This window comes from Ammodytes marinus (genome assembly GCF_949987685.1).
Source record: "Ammodytes marinus genome assembly, chromosome: 13".
NCBI lineage: Eukaryota > Metazoa > Chordata > Actinopteri > Uranoscopiformes > Ammodytidae > Ammodytes > Ammodytes marinus.
Window position 1 is genome coordinate 8,003,212 of NC_137217.1, and position 26,058 is coordinate 8,029,269.

Sequence of the window (26,058 nt, forward strand, 5' to 3'; positions counted from 1 at the left end):
AGTTTTGATTTTTTTTGTTTGGTGTGGTCCACTTTCATATTGCCCCTTTTGCAAGTGAACCAGCATTACGAAGCAAAACCACACGTGATCTGAGGTCATTCATTCATTGGACAGACATTCTGGGGTGGAGAGAAACAGGAAGCACGAAGTTTAAACTGCGAAATATATATCATTGATATAATATGGGGCTAAAAATAATAAAAGGGCCTACATCTAACCTATAAATAAAGAGGAAAAACATCAAATTATTGTTGTTTCATATGGTCATAATGTGTAGCCTTATGTCAATGCCACGTTATGTGGCTTGTAGCCTACGATGTGAAACATCATTTTTACTGTATTTTTGGTGCTGGATGCGCGTCACGCGAGAAGAATAGGCTCAAGCTGACACTCAGCTGATTAAGCTGTGTATCAGCTGGGTCGGCGCAGTTCAGCTCCAAACTGACACGGGGATAGTATTGACGGTCCCGTACATGGGAAGCAAAATAAAAACACACACTTCTTGCGCAGCGTGAACCTGTTGGCACTGTGCGAGAGACGCTCCCCTCTCCTTCATCTGATCGCTGAACACATTCAGCATTTATATTGTTCTGGGCTCCCGGTCAAACCACAACTAATCTTCCTAATAATGGTGACAACAACACTTTCCCATAATGTGAAGCTGACGGCTATTTATTAAAAAAGAAAAGAAAGAAAAGGCACAGTGCCTCCTGCATTTGGGTCGGATCGAGTCCGAACAAATTCACACCACAAACGAACTGCAGCAGAGTGCGTTTGGAAACGCATCGAGACTACCTCTTCAGCTGGGTCTCGGAGCGTTTGTTTGGTCCGCACCCGAGTGCGATTGCTGTATTCACACCTGCCTGAAAGATGCGCACCGAAGGCAGAAGTGCATCTGAGTTCGTTTCAACCGAACTAAACACGGCATGTGTGAATACACCCTTAGTGATGGGTGAGCACAGAGGTGAGGCTCCCTCTCAGGCCGTTAGTAAAGAACAGCAATACGACTAACCACACCAGCTTCCAAACAAATCAATGCAATCTCAAGATGACTAGGCCCCTTAAGATTTCAAGAGAAGACTGTAGGTCCCTAAAGCAATTACAGGGGAAGCACATGAACGTGTGTGAAGTGAGTGATAACTGGCTCACACCAATAGCATTCAATTTCCTTGATCAAAGTTCAAGTGTGACCTTGGGAGGGAATGAATCATCTGAAATGAAAACGGATCTTCAGAGGACAGTCTGTATCATTTTATGCCCACAGCTTTGTCAGCTGGTTACTTAACAGATACAATCCTGTTTTGTTATATCGATTCAAGAATACATACTGTGAAAGAATAGCACAATCTGATAAGGATACATTTACATTTGGCTTCAAGTTACAATCCATAAGTTTCTCATTAGATTTTATTTTAATACCATCTATGGACTTTTTAGCAGCAGCCTTTAGTGTATTATCATCCCCAAATTCTCTCTCTAGGTGACTAGATTTTTACCGTACTATATGCACAATGACATGGTTTGAGAAACTGTATTAGTTCATAAAGAGTTTAATAACACATAACATTCACATAATATTTAAATTTAGATTGAAAAAGAAGAACATCTAAAGCTATTGATGAGCTATGCAATGAAGTGATCAAATGTTTGAATATGTTTAAAGTGTCTTATAAAACACTACTGTGACTTCGATCTTGTTTAGATGCATTATTACAAAGTTGAATTACATCACAAATTAAGCACAATAAATGAATTGCACTTTTACAGTCTTACTTCTATTTTGTTAAATGTTAGTTTTTTTTAAATCATTTTATATTATAAAATTATATAAAAAAAATTATTATATTTAATAACAATTACAGTACAGGCTTGCTGTATCAACTTTCCCAGCAGCCTCAACACACAGACAAACAAACAAAATGATATGGCAGAAAGCTGAATTAGTTATGTGGTATGAGCCTATTAGATGGGCTCAGTCAGGAGTGGTGCCTTGCTAAATGTTTATCTGGTCTATAGCTTTTTTCTCTCCCGCTTGTGGTGAAGTCATACTTTATTCAAATGAGAAAAATGTCGACAACAGCAGGGAAAATGACATTAGCCATGTCATGTCTGCTTTGCTACCATGTTCCCACTGTTGTACTCCATTCTTTGACTTTAAACTTTTTTCATATGTCCATACAACCCACTCTTTTGCTTGAGAATAGATTGACCTACAAAGTAACACGTATTGATTCATCTCATTAGAGTCTTCTTCATGAGTGCTGCTGCAGGAGGAGCATGAGGCACGAAAACAAACTAATTAGGAGGAAAAGCCAAGTGCTCCAGAGAAAAAAGCCTCAACCCTCTTTACACCTACATCCTTGTTTTCTCTTTCAATGAACTAGGCAGCCTTAACAGGGCATGTGTCTGTCCCTGAATTAACTTTCCTTTACCATAACCATACCAGGTTGTTTTTTTTGCAAGTCTAAAGCAAATATCTACATCTCACAAAGGTTGCCCTTTCCTGACAACCATTTTCTAAAGCGTCCTCTCGCATCTGAAGCTTTATTAAAAAAGTCACATGTTAACCCCCTCTCTTTTTCTCCACCTCTCTGAAAACCTGCGTTAAGATTTTTTCTCAATATGAAGGGGGGAAAAGGACAGTCTATCAACTTCAGACTATTTCACTTAACATCATTTGACACTTGATTTTGTGACAGCCCTAACTAGTAGCCAATCACTGCTTTTGTTCAGATCTGTTGTTCATATAGTAACACCCAAACACGCTACACTACTCGTAGGACTAAAACATGGACAAAAAGACCATACATATTGGATCTAAGAGTGTGGATTTATTTAACTTTCGAGCTATTTTTCTAAAATCTGGCGCCTTTTTGGCTGCATTCAGAGTCCAAACATGTAAACCACCTATTGCTTTGATTGCGGCACGCATTCGCTGTGGCATCGTTTTGATAAGTCTTTTTTTCCACCAATCTCCTTAGATGTTATCTTGACCTCTCTGAAACAGAGTACATATTTTCCACGACCACATGATTATGTCTTCAGAAATAGTTGTTCTAGAGATAAGAAGCTATTCACTGCATCAGTTAGGGTTAAATAACTTGTTGCCAACTGAAACTTATTAATCACTGCATTTTTTTATCCGATGGAGTGCAGAACCTATTTGCTTAGTTAAATCCAGGTGGTGACTTTCTTTTGCTGGGCAGTTAAGGGTGTTTTCAGCTTCGGGATAGGCCAATAATGTTGGCAATTATGTAAACAAAACATGCATTTCGAACCTGCTGGTACCTTGCCACTAAAATGGCTGGTGTGGCAACCACGCTTAAGTCCATCCCACTTTTTTTCTGGCTCTCATGGGTTTCTATCTACAGCTGCCATTGCTTTTCCCTCAGTTCATCACGTGATGATGAAGAAACCGTGACCCAGACAGGACAGAACAGGCAGATATAGGGGGTCTGTTTTACTGAGCGAGACTGGGCCAGGTAATGGAGCCATAATGGGCTTTTAACAGGCACACAGCTGATGGTGGTGTTTGCCCTTCAGTGGAAAAGCAGCGCAAACAGGAAGTGCAGCATGGAGACATCCCCAGACACTGGACAGGTTGGGATGAGTCATGACGCCTGCTGATGACAACTGCACCAAAACAGGCTCCAATAAAGCACAGCTAACCTGCCCATCATAAACCACTCACACTGTGCCAATTTGGTGGAAATTCCTTTTATTTTTTTCTCGTGCCCGCACCCTGAGTCAACCTAATGGCGCTTCATTAGTTCAGCCTTGATGCACAGGTAAGAGGAAGGTTTTAAATGTATCCTGACAGCGATGTTCCCTCAGTAACGATCAGAGAGCAGTTTGGACTGAGCAAAGAACCAGTTAGACATTGTGCATCACAGTGTAATCCACACTGTTGGGCTTTGAAGCAGCTTTTTCACCAATAGTAATCAGACAAAACACACACTATGATAGGGGATTGATTTCCACTTACCACTCAACCAAACTTTGATTAAGACAAATTGCTCTTCATGTTGAGCTTCTGCGCTTTTAGTCAGCTTCACGCATCATCTTCATTTACCAGACTAATCAGGCTAATTATTTCTGAATGAGCGTGGCGGACACTGCAGTCAGATCAGGATTTTTGACTGCTGCTTACTTACCTCCCATTTTTAAACCTGCCTCCTAATTCATTTGTGTCCGGCCATGAACTGCCAGAAGCAGCTACACGATGAAGCTGAGGTCCACCAGGAGACCAGTGTACAAAAATAATAACCTGTTTTCTTTTTTATTTGCGGACGATTCAAAAGGTCAATCCAACTGAATCCTACTGAATGTCAGATAATGTCATGTTTGTAGATGGAAACTGTTGTCCATGGAGGCTCAACATCTGAGGAACTTTTTGTTGTGTGGGTGGCTTCTTTGAAGTATCACTTGTGTCTGTGGTGGATCCTAGTCTGTGCGATGCTGATCAATGACAAGTGCTAACTCATGGGACATTAATTAGCTGCCAGAGAAGTAGCGTATCAGGTAGCTAACCGATCAATCTGACGAATCCCCTGCAAAGTAAATCTTCCCTGTTGATCCTAAAGCAACAGTGACAACAGCAGACACACAAGAGGCATGATCGCTGCCACAACATGACAAGATAGCAAGAATTCGATTGTGCGTAGACAAACGCACTGCATCTAGGCTGAGAGATCGGTTTTGCATAAGCCATTGGACGATAGTAAGCAAAGTTTTCATAAACACATTATGGAAATTGAACTCATAAGAAAATGTGAACAGTTTATCCTTTTAAGCACTATTTAATATAATATATATATATATATATATATACAGTGACATTTTGTACAGTGTAATGAGCTTAAATACTGCACTACTTAAACAAACTACATTGTAGCATTTACTTTAGCGTAACATTTTTAAAATAGTCATACTAACTCCATGATGTGTTTTTTTTGTATTTAACCTTTCATCATGCCCTAACTAGTATTAATTTACGAGAAAATATCATATTGGGAAACATATTGAGAGGAAACTCTCATATCACCTCAGCTCATGCTGGAAACAATAGCGACTGACACCGAGTGAACAGGCTGCACTTGTGTCCCATTCCCCAGCTCTTGAACAGTCAGTGCTCTTCCTGGATACATGTGGGCAACGTCTTGAGGGTTTCATTCATTTTTCAGAATGACCTCTCCCTCTCCCAGATACACCTCTCCTCATTACTTTGCCTTTTTGGCAAGCCAGCAAGACCCATCAGGTAGCGAAAAGAAACCTACACACTAACAATCAGTCAGTGTTGTTTCAGGTGTTCGGCCACAGCACATATATTGAATGTGTAGAAAAACAAAAAGTAATTCCCTTTACCCTGGGAGGTGACAGGCAGCATCTCGGCTTTTATCATCAAAGTTGACACATGTCAAAAGGAGAGCTGAGGGGCACTAATGGTTTGAATCTCTTCAACAAAAAGACATGTTAAATGGTCCTGTAAGCTTGTTTTTTAAGGCGAGTGATCGGCTCGATCAAGCTTTTCCATTATGTTATTCTATATAGTCTGATCTATTATGCATGCAGTGCTGAAAGTTATAGTATATTTCCCGGGCCATCTGATTTGCCTTTGTTTAGAATTAAATCAGAACAGAACCTCAACAAATTTGCAAAAGCAATTGCAATTTTCCTCTGGAAAAGCATTGCAATCAGTCAACATAGCAAACCTACACCTGTCCACTTTGTTCTGCACCAAACTGTCTTTTCTCCACGAACAAGTCGCAAAAGATCTGACCGAGGGAAAACTACTCAAAGAACAAATCTGTAGGAAAATATACTTTGGGGTGCACTGCTCAGAACACGGACTCCTGACATTTATTACGTGTAAAGGTTGGCTTCCACAAACCACTAAGTTTCATCAATTATTGGTAACTGCCAACTTTTTTCACCAGCCAGACTGCTCCAAAATGAAACACCACAGGATTAGCAACATCTGGGCTGGTGTGTATAACAGACAGCTTTGAAGCTTTGTTGCCAAAAAAAAATTTAATTTAAAAACTACATTGAGTCAGAATAGCTCAGTTAAAATGAGCTACTCCTGTCTCAATGGAATTTAAGATGTCATTCCAGGTTCAACTGATTTGATCGACACCGTGCTTTCCACTGATCTTCATGCAAGAACTGCCTGAAAAACTGCCACAATCATTCAATAATACACTTTTGGATACAGAAACACTATCTCCAGTTCAACAAGTCGATTTTTAAATCATCAATAATCATAATCTTGTAGTCAGATATGACCACAACTAATCACAATTTGTGCGATTGCATAATTGTATTACTGTGCACCAGTGCTCCTCTGCATTGAGCCTACATTAACAGATTAGCAGGAGAAAATATAATTCCGATAAGCTTTCACAGAAACTGCATACCGATAACTAAGAAAGAGATATGTGTGTAGCCCGCGGGTGCCACCTTTGCATATCAGGACTGTGTTGTCACCACTGACTGGGCCATGTTCAAAAAAAAAAATACGATAACATAAAGGAGTGACTGTCTGCATCACTCAATGAATTGATAATGTGACTATCACTAAACCCATTTCCTCACTAGCTAATCGGAAGCCATGGATGACAGGTGAGGGACCCGCTCCCTACAGAGATGGTGAAACAGCTGAACTGAGAAGAACCACATCCAGGCCAGATGACAAAATCACTCCATGAGTAACGCTTGCAATTTGCAAAGCTGCTGGTCCATACGAAATACCTGGTCTTGTGTTAAAAGATTGTGCAAAAAAGCTCAAGGATGTCCTAACAGACATCGTCCACGCCTCCTTGAGTCAGGCTGTTGTACCTATATGCCTCTTTGCCACTGTAATCATCATACCCTTTGGAGAAGAAGTCAGTCCTATTCAGCTACAGTGACTTCCGCCATTATTCAGTGCTTTGAGAGTCATGCACCACAATACATCCTTCCTCCCATCCTTGAACCTTTCCAATTTGCATATCCTGCCAACCGGTTCACTGATGAGGTAATCTCCTCTGCCCTCCTCTTACCAACGTGGACACACCACAGGGATGCACACTCAATCCCCTGATCTTCACTCTGCTGACCCATGGCTGTGCATCACATGACAGTTTCAAGCACTTTGTCAAATGTGTTAAAGACACATGACTGTGGTTTGTCTCATCAACAACAATGACTAATCTACAGGAATGAGGTGAACCAACAGGCCATGTGATGCAAAGATTATTTTTCCCTTTATGTTGGGAAAACAAAGTGAAATTCTTATTGACTTCCGGAGAGCCCACCACACCCAGTATTGCTGTGGAATGGGTAAACAGCACCATATTGTTGGGTGTGTCCATCACTGAGGACCCCTCCTTGACTAATAACACTGCAAGACTGTTCAAGAAAGTCCAGCAGTGTAAGTTTACTTCCTCTGAAAGGCTAAAGAGATGGGGCAAGAGCCCCGGCACCCATCATTAGCTCTTTCTACCAAGGTATCATGGACAGCATTCTGAGCAGCTGTATCATTGCACGGTTTGGGAGCTGCACTGCCTCCAAAGGCGAGTCCCTGCATCGCAATGTGAACCCGGCTGGGAAGATCACCGATGGCTCACTCCTCCTCCTTCCTGGAAATGTACATAACCCGCCTATAGCCCACATTGCAAGTGACCCCACCCAATCTTCACACAGCGTCTTCAGTCTCTGCCATCTGGGAGATACTCCGAGCTCGCGCCACCCGACAGCTGTGCAACAGCTTCATACATGAGGCTGTCAGGATGCTGAACTCTCTACCCATTGTCATCAAGTATTGACTGTAACTTACCCATCCCAACCCCTCCATGTCCAACAGAACTTTATTTCTTCATCACTACAGTGTTTGCTCTTGATCTGTGCCCTGTTATTGTACCCCCGTTCCCAAGACAGACATTGACTTCATACTTTTTAATATTTTTTTCGTTCTAGTATTTTTAATTCCCTTGTTGTTTTGTTGACCGAGTCAAAGACATGGTCTGACAGAAACAACATTTAAATCCTCTATATGTATCTATGCTTGTCAGACTTGACGAGGAAATCTGTCTAGTAGAAGAGCCTCTCTTGGTGGTGTTTCTGAGGTTGGCAGCCACACATTTTAATTCATGATTTAAACTGGTAAGCATTTGAAGTGTTGACTTCTTGTTGACAAGCCAGACCAACATTGGGACTTACCAAAGACTTCATCTTGTGACTCGGGTTCTGCTACTGCCGTTGTCTGCACCAATCTGGGGTCAGGTGAAGGATCCTTTAATGGGAACACAAAAACACATTTAAGAGGTGAGGCGCTGAGGTGCCATGGCAACAGAGCAAAGACAGAGACTGACACAAGGAGCTAGTTAAACCCATTTAGGCTCTCAATTATAGCTTAATTATTTTCAATGACATTAATTTCACACTCAGAAGAAGGGGTAACCATTTTGTTGAATTGCTCCTTTTATCTACAATTCATCCACCGTGTTCATCATCATTTCCGACAGATTTCATTCTGTGCAAGTATTACAGATAAGAACCATTTTTAAATGTTCACAATAATATACACGTGTGTCATACATAACGTTTTTGGAATTGATGATTATTAATAATATTCTTATTTGCTGTTGAATACTTTGATGTATTTGTGAACTGAAATTAAAGCTCTTTTGATGTAGCCTACTGCTAATTCTAGATTCATAATTCAAAACAAAACTGACTTGTTCAATATCATCTCAGCATTAACGATAAAAGGAAACGCTTAAAGTGATCAGTAGTAAATGAAAGATACCAGTCTATCTATACCCAACAGGTACATTCATAAATTGAAATTAAATATGTGTGTGTTAGTGGTAAATAGTGCCAGACACTACACCTGACTGAGAAGGAGGAAACAGACTTAATAAATGTATAACAAAAACAACAGCACACAACTGATTTGTCAGGCTTGTGTAGTAGTGATTCGGCTGCAACTCCTTGTCAGCTCTGGTCAGGTTGGATACATTGAGTCATAACTTGTACATTATACAAACTGAATTGCTATATCCACCTGTACTGTTACTTCTTAGTCAGACAAATGAATCAGCTGTCACTTGGCACATACACACTGTATATATATTTATACTGTATATATGTTTATATTTATATATAAATAATGCGTGAAATAAATAGCTGTATTTGCTATGCCTCAAATTTTATATGTACTTGTGTGCACAGTTTGCACTCCTAAGTAGGTTTGCCAACATGGTGACTGAACGCAGACATTCAAGAGGGAAGTGCAAGCTATAACACGGTCCTGGGAGTGGGAGGGGCATTGGTTGGGTGGATGAGTGGGTTGAGGGAACACTTATTAATGCAAATCACACAAAGTGCCATGCTTTTGATATTGTGTTTATCCATTAAGTTATGAAAACAGATTATGTACATTTAAATGGCTATGAAGAGCTCCAGATTCAATAAGCAGGCTCATTATTATAAGAAATAAATATATAATAAATCCAAACTAATAGTCAAAGTAGAAAAAGGTGAATGCAAATTAAGTCATGACTTTAATGTTATAGAGCAAGACTTACAACATTTAGAAAATTAGTTAAGAGCATTAAGTTTGATCTATATGGGGCCTTGGTATCCATAAAATCTGAGATTAAATTAACTCTAGGGAACCAACTAGGAGTAGAAAAGTTATTCGCCGAGAGTGAACAAGACATATTTAACATGCAACTTACTCCCACAGTAAAGCGTAGGAGGAAAAATGAAGAGCAGCTCTCAAGTGATGAGATTCTTAATCACAAGCAAGTTAAGAGCAGGAATAGCCACTGAGAGACAAAGACAGGTGCTATGTCTGCAATTTGAAATGTGTATTGCCTACAAAGATTAAGATTAGGCATTTTCAACATAAAACAATCTTATTTTTAAATCTACATGTGAAATTAACAAAACAATCTAATAAATGTAAAAGTGGAAAGCAATTAAATAAGAGGAAACTGGCTAAAATGGCAAGAAAACAACACAATTGCACTGCTGGTATACACAGGAATAATATAATTTCAAATGTAATATCACAGTGCTGACAGCTAATGCTGGGCTTACACTAGAGGACTTTTAAAAGACTTTGAAAAGACTGAAGACTGAAACCCTCTTACATCTAAAGACAATCAACTCACACCTGAAGACAACTAGTCATTAGTTTTCAGTCACAGAGTGAGATTTTGAAAAGACAGGGGGTCTCATATTGCAAGAATACAACTACATTCCTTTTGAAATTAATATAATTTCCGCAAACGCGTGTGACAGTGTTTACATAAATTCGCTTGAGCCAACCCCTTAAAAGGTGCGAACACACTGCACACCGCCGCGCAGCGAGTTTACATACAAAGTTAATGTATTTCGCGCGGATGGCGGCGAGCGGTTCACGCGGCGCGGCCAGGGCGGTGCGGCCGCCGCAGGAGTTGAGAGAATTTTACTTTTTGCTGGCGGCCGCGCCGCGATAGCCAATCAGCGTTGAGCTCCTCCCGACGTCACTCACTTTGGGACGATTGACAGAGGAAATTAAGATGGATGAAAACATAATAGTCACAGTTTGCTCCCATACGTTCTGTGAATAGCCTATGTGTCTGTTGCCTGCTGTGTACAGCTATCAGTTTTGCTTTATGAACCAAGTTAGCACCGGTTATATTGGGTAAAGCACCATCAGCACAGCAGACTGGTCCCCTCAGCACCGGTTAGCACCAGCATATCCTCAGAGTAGAGAAGGCTACTCTGGTCGGGCGGCGGACACAATATGACCCAATATGGTCACACGGCGCGGAACCTGCGATTCGCGCGGCCGACTGCCGCACCGCGGAGTGCAGTGGTTTCGCACCTTAAGACTAACGATAATATCAAACATGTTTGATAATGTCGGAACGTCAAGACGGGAAGAAGACTGGCTGAAATCGGGTCGGAAGACCACCATACACCAAACGACTGAGATTACGGGCGCGCGCCACAACTCCAGCACGACTTCTGTGATTTCAGTCCGACATTGGAAGATTGTCTGGGACTGTCAAATTGCGTGAAAAGTCGTGTAGTGTAAGCCCAGCATAAGATGTACAGCATGGGAGATAATTCCAGATGAAATTGATGCCTGTTGTATCTGTGTTGATAGCATCGCTGATACATTTTCTTCTTCTTCGAGTCTGTTGCAATCTCAGATGTCATTCTGCCAGTATCTGGCGCAGGTCCTATTCCTACAACCAATGAATTGAATGCAACAAGAGCCGCACACAAAGAAAGCAAGGCAGATAAAGAAGACAGACTGCACAAAGACTTTGGCGCATTGATAAAGGTGGCATTATCCTACATTCTGGCACGTACACGTTTTTTTTTCTTTTCTTTCATCTACAACCGTAGTGTTCAACCTCCACATGACATCAGGAACAGCTGTTATTTTTCTTTTACGTCAGCCTTGCACATGTTGTTAGTGTAAAACTTTAGCAATTGAATGCAACAATAACTTTTTCTCAGAGGAAGCTTATTGTTGTCACTTGTTGGACAACTTGACGATCCATTGGTCATCAAGTTTTCCGTGCTGTGAATGTTTTAATTTGTCGGCACGATTAACCATACGGTTACCACCAAGCAGTTCAACGCCATAGTATCGCCATGTCTATATTGAAAGCAGAATTTTAAATGCGCCTTATCTGAAATTATTATTATTATTATTTATTTAGTTACTTTTTTATTCTGTTTGATTTTGTTTGTATCTCGGAATTTAATAGTTAGGCGATTAATCATATTGCGACTTTATCAGGATATTGGTTATGATACACAAATAAATTGGAATTTTGATCTGAGCTGTTGACCTACAGTATATGACCCTCATTACTATCATATTGGGATAAAGTAAAAGAAAATAAATATATGCAATTTTTCCCAAGTGAACCAGAGGGGCAGCAGTAATGGTGTCATTGGGCCCCTGCTATCAGTGTGACCTCACACCTATTACTGGTGGAAGATTAACTATAGAACCTTTTGAGCGGAGCCTCCACAGGTTGAGGCAGTGAAGAATCACCTGGCTCTGGTCAGAGGAGAACTGCACAGCAGCTCAATAAGGATCACACTTGCCAATTACCGATGTTCTCCTGAAACCCTACTGCTATTCTCAGCCCTCATCTGGTGACTTTCTAGCTCGATAATTGCCATACTCCACTGTATTTTAGAACAGGGGTTTTCAAAGTGTGAGAGAGTGAGCCCCCCCTCAGAGAACACCCCCCCCCCCCAAAAAAAAAGTTCTAAATCCCTGTGTGTTTTGAAAGATCTTTTCATTATTTTACACATTTTAAACATATTTTTGAAACATTCTAAACATCTTTGTGCGTTTTTAAACACATTTCTTTAAACATTTTAACATCTTTATCGAAGTATGTTTTTGTTTTGCTTTTTTAAAATACATTTGAACATCTTAATCCAGTGGTTTAATCCTGCTTCCTTTGACCATGGATAGTAGTGACTGAGTGTGCAGTGGAGTGAGAAAGATTGGCAGACAGACTTGCCCAAATTATTGACTATTGTCCATTCACACACCAAGTGGTTTTATCGCTAGTGCCTCCAATGTCCTACTGGGTGAAAATATTAGTCAGCAGAGGACCAGACACTCGGTACGGGGGTATGCCCCCCCCCCCTCCCCGGGAGATTTTTTTTGTACCTTTTTAAAGTGAAATGCATGAATCTGGTGCCCTTTGAGAGGAAAATTAAGAGGCTAAATATGAGGAATTTTGTGTGAACATATAATTTGGAGACACTGGGTCAGATGATTTAGAGCAGGGGTCTCCAACCTTTTTTCAACTGAGAGCTACTTTGAAAAAATTAAAGTGGCCAAGAGCTACTTGTATCAAATCGCTTATATTTATTTACATAGCACACATCAAATGAATTAAGCTTCTGTTTGTACATGTGTGAAATTGCAATACCCAATGCTTATCATAAATAATTTCCCATCAAAGGTCCAAGAACACATTACTTTACACTTTTTGTGGGCCACATATCAGTGAAAATTGACATCAATGTCTGTATTACACTTCTTATTGTGACGCAACAGTGTTTCCCCCAGGAAATGTCTTAGTCAAGGTGGTCACCACCCAGGGGTGGAGGAGGCGCGGCGCAAAGCGGCGCGCCGAAAATTTTGGGGGTATTTTGCTCAAAGATGCCAATACGCACAACAGAAATAAACAACTGCTTATTTGAATAAAACAGACAACTGACCTTACAGTTGTACATTTTTAAAGTTCCTTTTTAGATATGGACTGTTGTGAGATTATTGTGGACAATTAGGCCTACTGTGATGCGATAGGCTATAATTCATTAATGGTTATTATTAGCCTACTTGCTTGATTTCTTTTTAAATACAGAGGTTATTGGTCGTTTTGGAACATGTATTTCCCAATTTAAAACGTAAAAATAAAGCAGCATTGAAATTCAGAAAATAAATCTTGTATGGCTACTATAGCAGGCTGTTTTACAAATAACTAAATACAATGTGTTTTCCCCTTAAAATGATTAAATACATTTATGCAAAGGTCAAAGACAGTGCATGCCATAGTTATGCATGGCCGCATGCAGAGCCGCAGAGCAGCACACACACCAGCTGATAGAGAAACGCTTTGAGACACGTGAACATTTATTTACCGCAAATCGCAAAGTTTTTACCATGGGAAGAGGTGCATTTACCTTCATCAGATTTTTAACTTGTAAAAAAAAAAAAAAAAAAAAAAATTTTTTTTTTTTTTTACAAGTCGGTCAACCTAGCTACCGGTAGCTCGCGATCGACCTGTTGGAGACCCCTGATTTAGAGGCTATTGAAGAAGGACACATGCATTTTCCATGAAAATGTTAATTTAAAATAAAATATTATGCAGGGTCCTCTGGGTTGGGCTTATTCTTTAACGAGACATATTTCTCTGCAATATAATGAATGCATTTAAAATGCAGTGAGAGGAACAAAGCAGAAGAACTCTTGTCCAGCTATCTTTATTTCCACAGACAAGGCTGAAATAGGCTATAGACTATACACAGTGCATGGGCAACTGAGGGCAGCCCCATCCCAAATGTTTGTAAATAAACTCAATACACACTGTGCTAGGACGTGAGCGTGATGTGATCAGTTAACCTCGGATTATCTCCCAGATGAACTGATTCAATTATTAAGCTATTAACTATCTAGACTAACACATTGTATTCCTTTTGTTGTATGATAACTTACATTTGCTTAATATGATGTTAATATCAAAAACAAACAAAGTTTTTTATTTTTTTTTACATATTCATCCGCGCCCCCCCTGCCATAACTACGCGCGGTGATAGCTGTGTGCCCTTCATTTTCATACCATAACAGCACATGGAAGACAAATGGAGTGCACCTTTCATCTAACCTTTTCCCTAAATATATATATATATAAAAAAAGCACTAGACACATTGGAGTCTTACTAAAACCTTGAAAAGGCCAGTTTTATACTGAAGTGATGTTCCACAAATGTCAGGGAGGATTTATCACATATCACTCTGTTATTCAGAGCTCTAAGAAAGTGATTTGATATACTTAAAGTAGGCCGAACCCAAGGTTAAGATAGCATTCAGAAATCAAGCAGTGCTGTAATTGAAGTATTCCTTAAACTCAGATTGTGGGGGCTGCAAGTTCAGAGTCGCTGACAGACAAGAGAGAAAGCCATATTCAAGGGATTCAATAGACGTTTTCATAGAAAAGAGGAAAACTGAAATTCTATGGAGGCAAACAATCGTTGTATGCAGTAACTAAAATAAAAAGGCGACACATTGTCACAACATTTCACAAAGCACATTGTATGGCTCTGTCTCCGACGAAGATGTACCGGTAGCATCACTAGTTAAACTGTTTTTGTCCTCAAACCACCAAAGCTAAATATAAAAAGTACAGAGCAGGTCTGACCAGATATGATAAAAGTGTAGATATGATTATGTGGACCGATCTCACTTGGGGGGACAGAAGTGACAGGAACATGCCTGCTGGGCTGGTCACAATACATGCAGCGCTCTAATTGGGTACAATGGCAAAGGCTGTAATAGGTTCTGAAGGCTGGTCCTTAAGTAGCTGAGTCTCAAGCTCCCTCATCTGGAGACTTCAAGTCTTTGATTCCGTTGGTTCAGTTCCAGGACTAATTCACCATCAGGCACATTGTAGTAAATGAACAGAGGATTGACAAAGCAACTTTAAATTCCAACTGCTGCCTTTGTCTTTACACCCACCTTTACTCAATGAACCTTATCTACTTCTCCTTCAGTGAGTCATTTCCTGAATTTCACAAAATGAACCACACATTAAGTAATTCTTCGTCATGAAGGAATAGCCCTACACTCCCCAAAACCAACGAAAGTGACAACTGGAAGTGACTGACAATTACAGTGGAGGAAATAAGTATTTGATCCCTCACTGATTTTGTAAGTTTGTCCACTTACAATGAAATGAACGGTCTATAATTTTAATGCTAGGTTTATTTCAACAGTGATAGACAGAATATCAAAAAGAAAATCCAGAAAATCACATCACAAAAAGATATAAATTATTTTGCATTTCATTGAGTGAAATAAGTATTTGATCCCCTATCAAAACATTGCTTAGTACTTGGTGGAGAAACCCTTGTTGGCAAGTACAGATGTCAGACGTGTCTTGTAGTTGATGACCAGGTTTGCACACAGCTCAGGAGGATATTTGGACCACTCCTCTTTGCAGATCCTCTCCTAATCTTTAAGGTTTTGAGGCTGTCACTTGAGCTTCAGTTCCCTCCACAGATCTATTGGATTAAGGTCCGGAGGCTGGCTAGGCCACTCCATGCCCTTCGTGTGCTTCTTCTTGAGCCACTCCCGTGTTGCCTTTGCTGTATTTTTTAGGGTCATTGACGTGCAGGAAGAACTTGATTTTGTTCTAATCTGACCACATCACCTTCTCCCAAGCATTCTCTGAGTCGTTCAGGTGCTCATTGGCAAACTTCAGACGGTTCTGTACATGTCCCTTCTTGAGCAGGAGGACCTTACGGGCACTACAGGATTTCAATCCATTACGGCAGTGTGTTACCAATGGTCACTGCTATCAGTGTGACTTCACACCTATTACTGGTGGCAGATTAACTATAGAACCTTTTGAGCGGAGCCTCCACAGGTTGAGGCAGTGAAGAATCACCTGGCTCTGGTCAGAGGAGAACTGCACAGCAGCTCAATAAGGATCACACTTGCTAATTACTGATGTTCTCCTGAAACCCTACTGCTATTCTCAGCCCTCATCTGGTGACTTTCTAGCTCGATAATTGCCATACTCCACTGTATTTTAGAACAAACCGACACAAATGAAAATGATGTCTCCCATCATTAAAGCCTGCCTAAGACTGCAGTATTTCCAGGTTCCATCCCAGAAGACAATAATGAGTATTTATGGTGAATGAGCATTTATGTCTGTCCAGCCATTAGTGTCTCTGACTGGCACACTGCAGTTTCAGCTCCACTCAACCCACTGGTCTCAAAGGTACTGGAAGGGTTCAATATGCTGAAGTACTCTTTGTATTTAAGAGGGGAAACAGAGTGTATCCGTTTAAAACACCTTTCAGAATTTGGATGATTTGATATTAACAAAAATAATCCAAGTTCCTATTTGTCAATTGGTGATAGCTGTGCCCTTCATTTTCATACCATAACAGCACATGGAAGACAAATGGAGTGCACCTTTCATCTAACCTTTTCCCTAAATATATATATATAAAAAAGCACTAGACACATTGGAGTCTCCCTAGGCCTAGTAGCTTGAAAAGGCCAGTTTTATACTGAAGTGATGTTCTTCAAATGTCAGGGAGGATTTATCACATATCACTCTGTTATTCAGAGCTCTAAGAAAGTGATTTGATATACTTAAAGTAGGCCGAACCCAAGGTTAAGATAACATTCAGAAATCAAGCAGTGCTGTAGTTGAAGTCTTCCTTTAACTCAGATTGTGGGGGCTGCAAGTGCAGAGTCGATGACAAACCAGAGAGAAAGTGTAGATATGATTATATGGACCGATCTCACTTCGGGAGACAGAAGTGACAGGAACAAGCCTGCTGGGCTGGTCACAATACATGGAGCGCTCTAATTGGGTACAATGGCAAAGGCTGTAATAGGTTCTGAAGGCTGGTCCTTTAGTAGCTGAGTCTCAAGCTCCCTCATCTGGAGACTTCAAGTCTTTGATTCCGTTGGTTCAGTTCCAGGACTAATTCACCATCAGGCACATTGTAGTAAATGAACAGAGGATTGACAAAGCAACTTTAAATTCCAACTGCTGCCTTCGTCTTTACACCCACCTTTACTCAATGAACCTTATCTACTTCTCCTTCAGTGAGTCATTTCCTGAATTTCACAAAATGAACCACACATTTAGTAATTCTTCGTCATTAAGGAATAGCCCTACACTCCCCAAAACCAATGAAAGTGACAACTGGAAGTGACTGACAATTATGCCCTTTACTCAAAATACACTGTCTGCATTGCATTCTGGTATTTTGAGTTGATTCTTGGTGCTTCTGCATTCCCTGTAATCTATTTCTCTCAGGTTTGTTGAGGAACCATACGGTTACCAACAAGCAGTTCAACACCATAGAAGTGCCATGTCTATATTGTAAGCAGAATTTTAAATGCGCCTTATCTGAAATAATAATAATAAATATTAATTAATTATTATTATTATTATTATTATTATTATTATTATTATTATTATTATTATTATTATTATTATTATTATTATTATTAAGTTTGATTTCATGGTTTTGTATCTCGGAATTTAATAGTTACGTGATTAATCATTATATTGCGGCTTTATCGGGATATTGGTAATAATGATACACAAATAAATAGGAATTTTGATCTGAGCTGTTGACCTACAGTATATGACCCTCTTAATTGGGATAAAGTAAAAGCAAATAAATATATGCAATTTTACCTTATCTAATTCTCCTTCAGTGAGTCATTTCCTGAATTTCACAAAATGAACCACACATTAAGTAATTCTTTGTCATTAAGGAATAGCCCTACACTCCCCAAAACCAATGAAAGTGACAACTGGAAGTGACTGACAATTATGCCCTTTACTCAAAATACACTGTCTGCATTGCATTCTGGTATTTTGAGTTGATTCTTGGTGCTTCTGTATTCGCTGCAATTGATTTATCTCAAGTTTGTTGAGGAACCAATAGAAACTAAGAGTCCCCAAGTCCATGATATATCATATAGGAAGATATGAGAAAACTATCTGTCTCAGTCAGAGCAAGGCGATTTGGCTTTCGTTATCATCACGTCCTTCCAAGTGGGACTTTAGGCTCTAATATAAATATAAAGCAGTGTAAACATCGGCTGAGAGAGAGAAACATTTGGTCACAGGTGCTGTTGACATTATGACAAAGTAGGTATGAGTACATTTCACCTTTCCTGAAATGATAAAGGGAGTGGGGGGGGGAAGGATCAGGACTCAGACTCAACTAAACACAACCTGCCTCACTCTCTCACACTCTTTTCCTGCTCCATCGTCACTATGACAACCGGCTGTTTTGCAAGAGCTTTAAATAGACTTTAATGTCAGGATAATCAAGCCAGCATAAAGGGGAACAAATACAAATGGCAGATCTGGGGAGATGTACGACGTAGTTATACAATTACATAGACAACGCAGCTTGGTTTTGCGAGGTGCATCCCTTACACTCCTCCCTGGCAGCTCCACACTTGACAAATGAATCCACATGCTCTTGCTTGCTGCTCTCCTCTCTCCAGGGTGTGCTTTGCAGCCAAACGAAGCAAATCTTCAGTGAGCGTGTGCTATCTGCCTCCCTGCTGCTAGAAGGCTCAACCTCTTCACAGCACGCCGTCACGATCGCTCTGCCCATTACAGGCAGCCAGCCAGGTAGCCGGACAACAACCCGCCCACAACACAAAATGTACGCTGCAGGCCACAACCTGGAAACCTGGTCTAAAATAGTAAAAAAATAAATATATGATATCAAAGTTCGGTGTCTCAATAAGCAAATTTTTTTGTTGTTGTTGACAGGACTGTGTGGGCGTGGCCGTATCAAATGGTTTACATGGCAACAGATTTTTTAAAGAACGTTCTGTGCTGCTTCAAAATATCTACTTTAGAACCAAAGCATAACCTGCCTCATCTACACCAAATTTCTGTAAAGTTTATCAAACTTAAATGACAATCGTTTTTCATTTGGATTGATAAATATGCCCAACTCTTTTCAGATGCTTTCCTAATCATGCAACTAACTTTCCAAATTAAAACAAAAGTTAGATGGACTTTGTGGATTTGAATTTACATGTGCTTTAAAGAGGGCTTTTATCCTCCGTATTTGAATGTTTGCCCTTTCATCTACGCCTCCTTGCTCACAGTCTGGAGGTGTGGGCTGCTCACAACAACCTAGCAACCTCTTCAAGTCTGATTGCAGTCTCCCACGTAATGGCCATACCTTATTATATCTGCTGTAATTTTGAAAAAGCGGTGACAAAAAAAAGGACTTGAGCACGACTGGGGTTAATTATGCGATGTCATTAAATTACATTACTGTCCCAGGTTTATGCCTGATCCTCCTCCATAGTCCACATACCGGAGCAGCGCCTGGATGGTAATGTCTCCACTCATGGAGCAGAAAGAGGAGTCCGAAAAAAAGAAAACTATGTAATTATAGCACTATTGAAGGTAGACATCTTCTGTCAAGTACCGGGCCCGGCGGCAAAGCAGAACACCTTCTCTCCCAGCCAATTAGAAAAGCCCATCGGGAGGTGTTAAACGGCTGGGCTAGTTATAATAGAGAAAAGGACAAGATTGCCCTAAATTTGCCACCAGAGCTTCTGTAATATTTCATACCTGAACTTTCTGTTCATAGCACAGACCCAAAACAGTAACACTTATTCTTCTCAACCTTAAATGTGCAAACTCAGTGATCCATATAATGGCTCCTTTTCCAACACGTGTCCGCCTACTTTCTGACAGCAAACAACAAAGTCCTGTCACGGCCGCAGAAAACAACCCATCAATGGGAATGAGGTCTCTCTGTCTGAGACTGCAATCCACTTTACTGTTAAAAGGGTGCAATCTGGGGGCGCTCCGGTGGCATAGTGGATAGGGCGTGTTCCATTTTGGCTCCAGCCTTCGTTGCAGTGGTCGTGTGTTCAAATCCAACCCGTGGACCTTTACTGCAGGTCATCCCCCCTCTCTCTCTGTCTCTCTATTTCAAATCTGTACTGTCAAATAAAGCTTGAAAATGCCAAAAAATAATCGTAAAAAAAAAGAAGAAGCCATCTCTGACTCAACAGGAATTCAAGTGCACTAAAACATTTGATTAAAAAAATCATCTCTTATTTATATTCGTATAGAAAAACTGCCATTTCTATGACTTTCACAGAGAAACCTTGTTGCTGTGAAAGGAATGATTTGGTGCAGCTTATGGATGGTCAATTATCAATGTCTCTCCAGTTCTGGTTGGTGTTTTTTTTTTTTTTGCGACTAGGCTTGTGGTGTTGTGGGGGTTATTGTAGGGAAAGACACAAAGCCCTTGGGGACTCATTGTGCTTCAGGTGTTGCCATGGCAGTGTGGCTCAATTAAGAGTGGGATGCTGATGGTCACAGGAAAGCGATTGTATAAAATGCAGTGTGTAAAATATTACCAGTGAAAGAAATTTCCAACAATTCCATCCACACAAAAGGCTGACTATCGTAAATGTGTCAACAACATGCAGGATTTATCTCAAACTGCACATGGTTCTTACGTCTGTATAAAGTAGTCAAAATAATGGATGGATACAAATCTACAATAACCGCCTCTTCTCTCTGCAACAAAAATCTCCATATGAAGTGATGAGAACTGTGCATTATTCATAAACTACTGCTTCTCAATACCTCAAAGAGATGAATACATGGTGTTGCCTGTGGACGTGTGATTACCAGAACAGCTAGATTTGTAACCCAAATGCTACAGTAAGCAATTGTGACTACACACCCTCTACTTAGGCAGCTCAGAATCGAATCAAATCCCTTGTTAACATGGAGAAGAAGAAAAAACACTTTGGATATAAATACACAACCTGTGAAGATTCTAGTATCTTGAGTCCTTCACGCTGTGTTACATAAGCTCTAACTTTTTCAAAAAGGAGGGGGACGCTCGTGTTTGTAGTGGTTAGAGCAAGCCCCCCCCCCCCAATATAGGCTCAGTCCTCGTTGCAGGAGACCCGGTGTTCAAATCCTTCCCGGGTCATTCTCTGCATGTCATTCCCCTCTTTAACACATTTTATCTCTGTCTCTCTGCGCTGTCAATAAAGCATTAAAAAAATGCCAAAAAATAATAAATAAATAAAAAGACTTCAAGGCACACACTCTGTAAAGTGTCTTACAGTCTGACTGAAAGCTCAGGGAAGATAATAAATCAGTACGGCCGAGAGAGCCTGGGGTCCAAAGTCCTGCTGATAAAGGCCGCCGTTCACTCAGTGAGGTCGAAAATAAAACACTTCTACAACAAATGCTTCATTCCCAGGTCAAAGTCAACAAAAAGCGCTCACACACACACACACACACGCACAAAACAAGACATTTAAGCGCCCATAGAGAAGGCTCTTACCTTGCTGTCTGTGGGTGACTCCCTCTTTCCTAGATTCAAGCCCATGCTGCTGAAAGAGTCTGAAAGAAGAAAAACAGAGAATGAGTTCACGCCAAGAGAAGACTGTCACAGCACATTGTGTGAAGATTATGTACTCCACTAGAGTTGGTGTGTGAAACTGTAGCATCGCCCCAAAGCAATACAAACCCTCTGGTAGTCCCTGTTCGGTTTTAACTGTTGTTTAGTGAACGGCGGCAGAGAAATGCAACCAACATGTTTACAAATGCAGAGGCTTTAAGAAGAATCATTATCAAAATTGTGATTCGGGGATTGGTTTAATAAAAAAGCACAATGGAATTACTTGATGTTACTATACTTGCATTGTGTACAGTTCTTACACACATACCAGTTACTATTGTCATTACCTCATATACGCTATTAATGAACATGTGGAGTCTTTGCTTTGCTTTGTTGTTTGTTAATATGTTAATGCAATTGAAAAAAAAAAATAATAATCTAGTCCAACTTGTTTAAATTCCACACTGGATTTTGATTGCACACGTCTCAGCACAGCTTTCCATTCCACTATTCATTCATTGAAATATTTTGTACACACGGCCTGCAATGCCCTGCAGTGCCAACACTGCTGTCAAACACTGCTTGCTACTGGTAGCTACTTCATGAATATTTTGTTTGTATTGTTGTTTTGAATTTGTTTTGACTCGACGTCATTGAAAATGAGGGTCACCCCTCAATTGGTCTCTCGAGGATAAATAAAAGTTAAATGAAATGAAATGAAATTGGTGTGATCATCGCTGAATATGATACATCTCTCCGATGGTAATGACGCACCTTTTTCACTCCGACATATCATTTTGCTTCTCGTTCTCACCATTGTCTCCCACCTCTGCCATCTGACTCAAGGTTTGCCAGGAAAAGAGGAAAACAAGTGTGATTGGCAGCGTATTTATCTAAATACATGCTCAATAACAGGCTCTATGACTCATATTGAACACAGAGGCCTAGGTCCTCGTAGAATACTAAAAGATGCATGCCACATACGATCGAAGACTGTGTAAGTGTTTCCTGTCCTGTCTCTTTCACAATGGCTGAGCTTTTAACAAAAAGGACGTACTTCAATCTAAGGCTGACCCCAATGCTTTGAAGCTTTTGAAGCATCATTTTCGCTGCCATGGCAATGCATGTGAGGCACACTCTTCACATACATCTTCAAATACAGTATACCTTGGTTATTCGCACAGACGCTTTGAAGCCCGACAAATGGTATTGGGGGATACAGCCCTGTCTCAAACTCAAGCCCTGCAGCAATAACTTCTCACTCCAAGCGAACAGGTGCACTGCTAAATCACCAGCATTTGTTCTTAAAGGCAAGGGGAGAGAGGAGTAAGGGAGGCTCAGTTATCTAAACGTGGAGGACAGGACGTGAGAAAGATAATGTGAAGTGAGGAGTGCTTTTAGAGCTCTATGCTACAGAAATAACCAAACACTTTCATACTCACATGGAAGATTTTAACTGAAGTAAATAAGAACTGGCATTTATACTTGAAGATGCACTTGATAACAGGTGTACAGCTCTCATCTTAGTGCTTATAAAATGCTACTTCTGTGCTGTGTGAATCGAAAATGTCAGCCTGCAACCACCACTCAAAGAATGAAAAAAACTAATTCCCTCTGGCGGACTATTCTCCTTTACTTTGGGATACACACGGCATGTTGGGGCTTTTAGGAGAGTTTCCACAGTATTCAAAAGAGGCTTTTATCATCTTCAGCTAGTTCCTTTTTTTTGGTGTCCCTTGTCAAAATGGTTTATGCTACACTACAGTTTATCCTAACACATTTTCAAGTAGGCAAGAAAGCTGGAAACTGCAAGAACTAATTTGGGAACAGGGCTGAACACTTTTAATAAATGCAGTATTTTTTTGTGAGTGAGTTGGCGAGAGGCTCAGTGCATTTCATTCTTTGAATAATAAAGCTAAAATACTATGGTTTTGTAGCCTTTGAGTAATGACGATAAAACAAATTAAATCGAGGCTAATCACTGCATGCCATTAGTGCCATGTAAATCATGGCCACTGTGAATAAATATGAACTTATTCCATCCATTGCTCTGAAGCATGTGATTATAATGCAATCAGCAATGTTACGTTTGCACAAGGTTAACAGCTGTGTGCCCAAAGGAACTCTAATGACGCTAAAATATTTAACGATCCAAAATTCTCCTAGGAACCGAAAACACTCGTAAAACTCTTTGCTAACAAGATTTAATGTAAACTCGATGACTCCTAATTATAACGTGATTAACTTATGCCGCTCTTATTAAATGAGAGAAATGTAAAAGCCCAGTGAGCACAATCGAGCTAACCTTGGCTTGAAGCAGTATTAATTGCATCATCTGATTTGGTCTTCAGCAACTGCTTGGGGTTTATATTTGACTCCACACTATTGTCAATATATACAGTATATATAGTATTACTATATAACTTCTGTGCTGTGTTCTGTTTATCCTATAGTATGGAAAGTATGGACTGCAGGAGTGTGGTTTTAACTTGCATAATTTTTTAATAGTAAACTGACGCTTGTTGATGCATCCAATTATTTGAAAATAATTTAAGTGTGCGCCCCTAGTGATGGGCTGTAAAACCACAAGATAGATAGTTGCAGAGAAAACATTTGGTGTGTGCACTTGGAGAGTTGGGTAAGTCTTTTCTGATTAAGTGTAAGCATATTATAGCCTATGGATGGAGAGGAAAAATTTGCAAATTAACATCACGGTTTGTCAGAGAATATTGGACAATACACTTCCAAAATAATAATACGGTGTAAAAAAGTGTTTACACCTAACTCAGAATAAAGAAGAACAGTACCGTGGTTAATTTTTTGTCAGTTTTCCACATGGGAGTAACTTTGTAGCACACGTCTATCACAGCAAATCAAACTCTGCACACTGCTTATTGTCCTCTGAACCTCCATGAGAGCACCAGCCAGGACTTTATTAAAAATGCTGCAAACCATTCACTAAACATATTGTTTATCCTAAAATTGCTTAACTCTCTAGAGAAATATTTGTATGGAAAACTTTCAAATAGCATATGTGAACTCCAGAGAACAGGTTCAATAAAACAATAGATACAGAAAATTCTCCTTGCATGATTAAAGGGGTAGTTCAGGATTTTAGACATAGGGCCTTATTCCCAAGTTAGCCTTGGTGTTCTTTATCAGTGGAGACAGTTTTCAACACATTTAATTCAGTCCTTCTAGTTGCAGAGTGCGCTCGTGCTAAGCTAGCGCACGGCATCGGGGGGATACCTAGCCTGCTACTAAAACAGTCTTACCCACTCCACAGTACACCCGAGGCCAATCAATTATAACGCCAGACTATCGATGTAAATGTCTGTGTTGATAGAATAATTTTAGAAATAAAACCAACCTCGCATCGCATGAATTATCGCATTTTGAGGGACTACTTTCTTAGCAGCAGCGGACTTTTACTTTGCTGTGTAACCGAATCACTACAGCAGAAAGTAAACAGAGCAGCGTGGGACAGAAGCTGAAACTGCACTGCCACCAGTCTACCGTCATTCTGTCCCGGTTCTTTGCTGCAGCTCCAGCGGGGGCTGTCTCTACAGACGCTCTTTCTCTTTCTGCCCTTTGAGCATCCCTCTCAATTCTTCATCAGTGTATTCCGGCTCGTACAGGTACGGTTCGTTGGATACAACAAATTCCTCATAATCGTCTTCAAAAGCAGACGCATTGGTAAGTCCTCCAAACGTGGCCATATCTTGTTTATTGCATAGGCTAATACAACTCCTTTGTGCACTGTACTCTGCGTCTGTAAGACAGCAGCAGGTAAACAAACTATTATAGAGCCTGTAACCTAGGTATTAGTCCGCCGCTGCCGCAGCCTACAAGGAATAAAGTCCCTCAAAATGCAATATGCGAGGTTGGTTTTATTTCTAAAATTATTCTATCAACACAGACATTTACATCGATAGTCTGGCGTTATAATTGATTGGCCTCGGGTGTACTGTGGAGTGGGTAAGACTGTTTTAGTAGCAGGCTAGGTATCCCCCCAATGCCGTGCGCTAGCTTAGCACGAGCGCACTCTGCAACTAGAAGGACTGAATTAAATGTGTTGAAAACTGTCTCCACTGATAAAGAACACCAAGGCTAACTTGGGAATAAGGCCCTATGTCTAAAATCCTGAACTACCCCTTTAAACTACGGAAAATGTAATTAAACTGCCAGTGGCTGTGCATTCAGTTTAGCAAAAAACTATCGACAGGAGAAACCACAGCCAGGGGATTGTTGGAGACCGAACATGAGGCCTTTTGCAGCCAGTTTCGCTCTCGAATGTTACACAATCTAAGCTGAGATCCTGCAAGGACTTGCAAGAAAAGACTATTGCGTAATACTGTGTGTGAGAGA

The 26,058-nt window shown here is 40.3% G+C and overlaps 1 protein-coding gene across 1 annotated transcript in view; it reads right to left on the reverse strand.

The window, feature by feature from the left end:
- The window catches only part of LOC307259494 (myelin basic protein-like), a 49,781-nt gene that overhangs the window by 16,212 nt on the left and 7,511 nt on the right, over positions 1-26,058 (reverse strand). The window contains exons 2-3 of the mRNA XM_080039360.1: positions 21,634-21,692; positions 8,200-8,272 (exon numbers count right to left, since the gene is read on the reverse strand). Of these exons, the coding sequence (XP_079895486.1) occupies positions 8,200-8,272; positions 21,634-21,678 (118 nt within the window). The 5' untranslated portion in view covers positions 21,679-21,692. The remainder of the gene's footprint in view (positions 1-8,199; positions 8,273-21,633; positions 21,693-26,058) is intronic.